The following is an 8,261-nucleotide window of genomic DNA, read 5'->3' on the forward strand; positions in this document are numbered from 1 at the left end:
AGAAATATGTTAATTTTGTGAACAAATTTCAGTTATGTTCTTAGAAATTGATGTGATTTTTATTATTATTTTATTTGCATCAAAATTTTAATGACTGGGTTTTGGCTAGTAACTTTCCTCGAGAAATTTTTGTTGGCATCATAGTTCTTCGAAAATGTTAATTAGATAGTGAAAAGTTTGTAATTTTCCATTATATAATGAATTTGCAAAATGGAAAGTTTTTAAAAATCTTTAATCAAAGTCTATAGAAGTTTGTGAGAGACTTTTATTAAATTTATAGAAGTCACTTAAAACTCCATAAAATTCTCAGAGATGACTCACTTAAAAAAAGTTTATGAAAGACTTTTGAAATTTCAATTGAATATACCGCTTTAGTTATACTATACAGAGCTAAGTAACTTATAGGCTAATTACCAAAAGGTGAAAATGAAATTGTTCACTGAATATTCAAGTGATTAACTAACAATAAATTCAACTATTATTAATCGATCCTCAGTTCGTGGAAACATTCTGATATCTTATTGAAAATTTCTTCATTCATAACCCAAAATATAGAGTAGAATATGATTAAACCAATAATTGATGATCATTATTTAGTCAAAACAATGTTTTGAACAATGACGTTTTGAAGAATATGTGGTTAAAAAATAAAAATAAATAAATTGTGAGTTTATGTACAAAATATATTATTGTTTTAATGCATAATTCAAAATGAATACGTAGAGAAATAGTTTTCCAATGGATAAGTGCAGTGGTTAACCATTGGATCTCTTAGTCAAAGGATAGACGAGCCGATTTTTGCATGGGACCCACATTGATTGTGAGACCACAATATTTTTTGTAAAACTAAATTTCTTTGTAAAAAAAAATTACCATTCTTATTGACCTATGCTCACATGGAGAGTAAGATCCATGTGAATAAAAAAGTCAAAAAAACCCCTCTCCCATCATGAGGGGTCCGTCAAGGAAGGTGACAGCATAACAAAATTGTTTTTGGTAAACCAACAAAAACCAATTTTTGAGGTTGTCATTTTCTTCATCCCTCTGTTAATTTAATTAATTTGTCAAAGAAAATGGTATTAACCGACTCTAACCTCTACATACTTAAGTCCCTGTTTGAGCTCTATTGTTTCAAAATTCAATTTTTTCAAATGTATTTTCAACCAGATATCCTTCCAATCAATTATTTTATACGTAAATTCATTTTTTTTTTACTTTTAAATCATACATTTTTCAAAAAATCACTATTACAAAATCTATTTTTTTCAAAATAATGGGGCTCAAACACAAGTCTTTTATTATTATTAAATTTTTTTTGGCTAAAAGTGAGTTTGTATTAGTGAATTTTTGGAGAATGTGTGTTAAAAAGTATAAAAAAAATCCGTGTTAATACACAAAATATATTATTGTGAAAATGTGTGATTGAAAATAAATTTGAAAACTAAATTTTAAAAGAGCTTCCTATTTTATTAGTATTTTTAGAGAAAGATACATTGAATTATTTTCCTTTAAAAGCTCTTCTAATTAAATTTTTTTTTTAATAAAATTAGTCAAATCAAACAAGGTCTAAAAGCCACACTACTTTTAACAAAAATCATGCCAAACTAACCTTAATAATCACTATAAAACAAATTTTAAATTTAATGATCACCTTCTGGCGAAATAAATTTAGTAATTATTATAAAATTTGCTGCAAATTTTAGTGACCATCCCACGGTTCAATCATTGTTTCTGTTTTTCTTGCAGTGGGTAATTTTCAATTCATGATCATCGAGCTTTTAGTGAAATTTTTACTGGGATAATAATCCCTGTTTGACGCGGATTAAATCAAAATTTTTAGTAGATTTTGATAGACATTGATAAAATGTTGTAGTTAAATTGCTATCGAGTCTCATAAAATATGTAATTGGAATTTAGATTTTAATTCTTGCCAAATAGAGTTTACACGTAATTGTAACATGTTTTTCAAAAGGGAATAGAAAATATTCATCCCTCACTCGAAAAGGAATTTCAAATCCAGATCATCAATCTCGTAAGACTTTACGTTTATCATTTGAACTAGACCTTGACATTACATAACATAATTGTAGCATCGTATGCTACACTCTACAATAAAGTCGTTTAAAAATAATGTATTTAAACCTTTTAATTCAAAGACCTTTCAACATCCTTTCATTTTACCATTTTCATTTTGAAGTGTCACATAGTGATTACATGAAAAGTCATTAGGATATGACTCTCAACTTCCACAGTTTCAATGGCTATATATTGAATTTCAGTGATTCAATTAAAATAAATTAAAATTTAATGATAAAGTAGATATTTCGCTAAGAGTACCTTCTTGCACTCAACTTTCCGAACATCAATTTATGTAGGGCCTACAATTATTATTCATGGCCAATACTATGACTTTTCACTACCTTTTGTTTCAAACTTGAAAGACTTCAAAGAAGTGGCAGCAACTTTTCATCTTTTGCAGTTTGTTTACGGCAAGATCTTTTACCACTAATATTCACCAAAAAGTTACCACATTTCATGATTATAGACTTTGATAATTGAGCCCCGTTTGTTTCCATTTCCTCAATAATGAGAATGAAAAAATAGTCGTTATGAATTCCATACGAGAGACAAAAATTTAAATTTGATAGCTTGATGTGATAGATAACGATCATATTTTTTATTTAATGAGAAAAAAATGAGAAACAAATGGGGAAACATTTATAATAAATTTGTGTACATATTTAGTCAACACAGATATTAGCCCCTATATAGTGAGAATAAAATTAGAATTTTAGTAAATTTTCATAACAGTTAATGAAATGTATGGTTTAAAAATTATGAGACTCATAAAATATAATGTTAAAACTAATTGTTGACTTTGACTTAAATTAAAATTTGAATTTTAATCACTATCAAACAGGAGCTAAAGTCCCTTATATACTTTTATGCATCTCGTATAGATTTTTTTTCCTTCTCTTTCTTGATTTCTCAGAGATTTATTTTGTAAAATACTTTTGTGAAGAACATACATATAAATACGTACGTATATTGTCATTGTGGACAATAAGGCAACATTCGACTCACACTCTTGTGACATAATAAATAAAAGTAATTATTTTCGGTATAACAAAAATTCCATAGCGAAAATTGATAACTTTTTTGTAATAATCTAACTCGATATCCTTAAAAATTATATTCCATAGTTTAGCTCATTCATATATTAAAAAGCAGAAACAATGTCACAAGTTTAAAATTTAAAATTATGATAAAAAATGCTTATTGGATTAATTTAAAATGCTAAATTCAGATATTAGCAACTTGAAAATATTAAACATAAATAAATATTTAATTACTTTGCAAAATATCAAAATTCCTAAAAAATTAATAAGCAATTAATTTTAACTCCAACCAAACAAGACCCCAAGTACATAAATTATTGAAATGTCTCATCTTCTTGCCCCATAATTCATAATAATTTTATTTTTCTCCTCCTTAAATATCTCCTTTTCTTTTCCTCAGTGCAGTCTAGAAACTATATGCCAGTACTTGCCATTATGTGCTGAGGAAGAAATTTCTTGAACTATGAATTAAATCTCAAAATTTCTTATCTGGGTTTCAATAAATCTGTGGACTCAAAGTCAAATTTTTGGCCTTTTTGAGCATTTGAAGTTGGAATCTGTATCCAGAGGTAATTTTTAGTATTTAAATTTGTCGGTTAAGTTATATCTGTTTACTGGTTTCTATACCAGTAAATTATTTTGTATTCAGCAGATCTTCTGGTATTGAATTTGCATTAGATTTTTAGCTTTGCAAGTTATTTATAATCAAATAAGGAGTGGAAATTTAGGAATAGGACAAGATAAATCTGGAAAAGATCATCTTTTGGGTGGTGCAACAAGAGTACGAATAAAAATTGTTGGTTTTTAGTTTGAATAATTTGGAGTTTATCTAAGTTTTTAGCAGTGGAGAAACTGATAATAATTTATTTTCTTTATTTGCCATTGAGTAAATTTGTTGGATGGAAGTGTTAAGGAAGTTATGAATTTTTCTTTTAAAACTCGGTTGGAATGTGCTAAAGTGCACACTTCGATGTGTCTTCCCAGAGTCGATAAATTTGTATCTACAATTTGGGTTTCATAATGGAGGAAAGAAGAAAATAAAAGAATTTTTTGACGAAGAGGGTTTAGGGCATGTTGATTGGATAGGAGATATATGTATTCTGGATTGAAGAATTAACAGTGGCTATGGACTTTTCGTGGTCTAATAAGACACATTTTATGAAAACGTTATCCTAGTTTGCACGTAAGTCTTGGTTCCATATTTTTTCTGAAACGAATGCTTTAATGTGTCTCTAAATGTAGATTCGGCTACCAAGTTTATTATTTTATCATATGACTTCTGAATTACATGACCATGTCTTAGATTTTAGCGCCTACAAGTTTTAGTCATTCATATTGCTTATTTATGTTTTTATTTTTAGTTATTCATTTAGCACGTGCAAATATTATTTGGTGTTTTTTAGTTAAGCAATTTGGCAGCTCTACATTGAAGGGTGATATGGCAAAAATTTGACTTTGAATGCAACTTTATAAAAGGGATCGGTAATCTGTCTGCATTTTGGCAATTTTTTTTCTCACAATAAACTGAGTCAACAAAAGATTGTTTTTATGAAGAGGATAAATAAAAAAGTTAAATAAGGTATTAGAGAAGGGGTAATTTGGATTGTAGTAATTAATAGTTGTTATGGACTTTCTCGAGTTTAATACATTAGATATGCTTATTGAATATCAAAGTACTTGGCATCTTGATAAACTATTCTTCTACTTTTCTGATGGTTATGCTGAAATCATGCCTGTGTAGAAATTATAGCAAGCACCATCAAGTGAGGTAAAGCACATACTGGTGGTCACTATATGTAAAGGTCCAATTTTAGTTCTGTCTGAGGCCAATATTTTCTAGACAATCAGTCATTTTAGCTTAATATTGTTGATGCTCATTTGGTGGAAGTACATAGTTCACCAAAGACCTACTTTATTAAGCCATTGCAAATTCTTGATAACATGCAGATGATCTCTGCCTGTAACATGACCGAAGTTAGGGCATAATGTTGCAAAAGACAAGGATTCATTTGTTTTCTTGATATTATAAATTTAAATGAGCTAGGCAATTTTCAGCAGTTGTATTGTATTCCACTTTATTTGGCAGCTGCTTCTGGATGTTAGAAAATATATAACTGTAGTTTTCTCTTTACAGTTTGAGGAGTGCTTCAATTTGTTGTGGATTATTTAAGTGGAATCTAGGACCTTGTTGAACTGAATGAGTGCAAGATACACAGAGCTTCATGGAGAGCCATTATCAGCTTTCATTTAGCTAAAATGACAAACAAACAGGTTCACATCAGCTGCTTTTAATTCTTCATTAAAAATATTCTGTTTAAAGGAGTTGCTCATTTTTGTTCCTTATTTTTTGTGAGATAAACTTGGCGATGTTACTTCCCGTAACTATTTATCTGTTTTTTGGTGTAGCCTTTTCCCATGATGTATAATCTTATATATAAGAATGGTGCAGTGTACATTTATTGTTTGGCAACTAGTCGTTTGGTTACATTTACCAATTCACCTCGTCCTAGTTGGTTAAGGGTTGTTTCCACAACCAAGGTTAAGGGTTCAAGGATTAGTACCTCCCCTCCCCTCTCCTCCCACTCTCAAAAAATAAAAAGGGTCATCTGGCTGCATTTAAATATTGGATTTAAATGGGAAGAGGAAAAGAGAATGCAAGAAAATTAATTTCACCACTATTTCTATCCTGTCAAATGAAAATCACCATGAATCACTTTGATGTTTTAAAATCCCTCCTTAACTCGTGTTGTTAATAATGGGATATTTCTCATGTTATTCCTTTGCAACCAAACATGAGTTTCTTAGTTTTTTCTTTAAGTTTTCTTGCTTAAGTCTAACATCTTAATGGAGCCTTGCTACTTGAAGATAGTTTATATGCCATGTGGATCTATATACTTTATATAAATGCATATATTGTTTAACCTCAAAATGAGCATTTAAAAAATAAAACATATCCATATGATTTCATGTCACATTCCATATATGAACCACTACTTATTTGGTTTAAAGCATCACTGACTTAGTCGCTTTTCTCATGTTTAATAAGGAACGTTTACAGGATTCACATAATACATCAGAAATAAAGCCTGTTAATCAGGTAGCACATGAGTCCCAATGTGAACAACTGAATAATGTCACAGAGACTGCTGTACCAGATTCAGGATCAGTTTCTGCGTCGAGCAATGACAACAGAAAAGTTTCACGTGAGGATATTGAACTTGTAAGGCAATTGTTTCTTTGTGCTCTTTCCAATTGTCTTTAGGATTTACATAACAAATGTCAGGATTCTATACTCTAGATTGATTTATGATCATCATCTGCTGTAGGTCCAGAATTTGATAGAACGATGTCTGCAGTTGTATATGAATAGAAATGAGGTTGTGAAGACCCTACTGGATCGAGCCAGGATAGATCCTGGGTTCACAACATTAGGTAGTTAGCATCAAATCATCAAAAGTAATATCTTATCATTGTCACCTGTTTGTTATGATGGATGAGCCCATGGATCAAGTCTTAATTTAATGCATTTCTTTATTTTCTTCTGCCTTTTTTTTTTTTTTTTATAAAAAAAATTCAGTCTGGCAGAAATTAGAAGAAGAAAATGCTGACTTTTTCCGGTCTTACTACATAAGACTTAAACTGAAGAAACAAATTATCCTATTCAATCAGTTGCTTGAGCATCAGTGCCATCTAATGAAATATCCAGTGCCTCTGAAGGTTCCTTTGGCTCCTATTCAGAAAGGAATTCATCCAGTGCCAGGTAATTACTTTCTTTCATTCACTTACAGTGTACAATATTCTATATTTTGATTTGACGCTCGATGCTGACTTTGTAATTAATTGTGCATTCATTTCAATCTTAAAGGTCTCAGTTTCTATGATATTTAGTTAATATGGGAGAGTTAAGATACTGAAAGCTGTTGATGTGAAAAATAGAGAACTCATCTTTCTTTGCTTTACTCTTAACTTGGGTCCGGGGATGCATATCACCATCTTCTGATGTTCCCTTTTCATGGCTTTTCTTCTTTATTTTAAATTTTTGTTGTCCGTTAAATTTATGTTAAATTTATAATAAAACTCTCATTTCTATCCCCACAATAATTTTGAAATAGAGGAGAATATTCTCTCACGTCTCATTTAACTATTCATTTACTTAAAATTCATGCATGCTTAGTAAAACTGCATTTTCTCTCTTGGAAAGACCTCATCTTGTGGTCCTAAAAAAAGATTAATAAAAGTCGTATATTTGAGTTTATCAATAAGCTTGTGAGTTACTAACAGATTACTTTTATATTATGGGTCTATTAAGGGAGGATCACGTATATTTAAATTTCAGTGCTGCTGAAGTTTTGACTTTTATGAGTTGCGCATTAACTGCGAAAGGTCATTTTTATTTATTGAGTGTGATGTGCAAAGATATAGGCCAATTTTCCTCCCAGTTGGGGATCCTGTGCTTGAACATTAATTTGTCATTAGTTTAAAATGCAGAGTTGTTTCAAAATACTATCTGTTGGTGTCTTATGATACATCCAATTTTTGTCGCTTTCGATTCCCTCTATTACTAGCTATTAACCTGTTGACAGTTATTCAAGCCAAGGTTTGCCTTGATGCTTATTTTGATTTGTGCCGCTCACTATACACCTGTATATTTATTTTTCTGTAATGCTGTTCTTCAACACAAGCTTTTTTGGTTGGAAGGTTTCTATTAAGAGATCAGAGCTTTGTTTGAGCCCCATCTTTTGTAGTAGTGATTTTTTGGAGAATGTGTGGTTAAAAAGTAGGAAAAATTTTGAGTTTACGTGTAAAATTGTTTTATTGAGAGAATGTGTGGTTGAAAATGAGTGTGGGAAAAATATTTATTTAAAAAATGGGGCTCAAATAGGGGCTAAGATTCACAATCGAATAGTTTTGAATGCCCTTTTAATTTTTCGGAACTTAACCTGGGGTGATGATTATCCATCTTTTGTTGATGATCGTTTTTGCTGAAGTTATCAAATATATGTCTTCGTTTGCTGTCAAAAAGAAAAAAAAAAAAATGGAATAGTTTAATGTCATTTTTTCGTTACTTTTTGAACCTGGAAGTATGGCACAACTCGCTAGGAGTGGGAATGGCAGAAGGAGATTTAATGTCAAACTCTAGGG

At 30.3% G+C, this 8,261-nt stretch overlaps 1 protein-coding gene across 3 annotated transcripts in view; it reads left to right on the forward strand.

Moving 5' to 3' along the window:
* Positions 1–3,468: 3,468 nt before the first annotated feature.
* The window catches only part of LOC111390595, a 7,708-nt gene continuing 2,915 nt past the window's right edge, over positions 3,469–8,261 (forward strand). Inside the window, exons 1-5 of one of the 3 annotated variants that reach the window (XM_023015670.1) lie at positions 3,469–3,688; positions 5,254–5,390; positions 6,166–6,339; positions 6,446–6,551; positions 6,697–6,879. In XM_023015670.1, coding sequence (XP_022871438.1) covers positions 5,376–5,390; positions 6,166–6,339; positions 6,446–6,551; positions 6,697–6,879 — 478 coding nt within the window. In that variant the 5' untranslated portion in view covers positions 3,469–3,688; positions 5,254–5,375. The remainder of the gene's footprint in view (positions 3,689–5,253; positions 5,391–6,165; positions 6,340–6,445; positions 6,552–6,696; positions 6,880–8,261) is intronic. The other 2 variants (XM_023015663.1, XM_023015656.1) reach the window with 2 other exon arrangements.

This window comes from Olea europaea, chromosome 3, assembly GCF_002742605.1.
Source record: "Olea europaea var. sylvestris chromosome 3, O_europaea_v1, whole genome shotgun sequence".
Lineage (NCBI taxonomy): Eukaryota > Viridiplantae > Streptophyta > Magnoliopsida > Lamiales > Oleaceae > Olea > Olea europaea.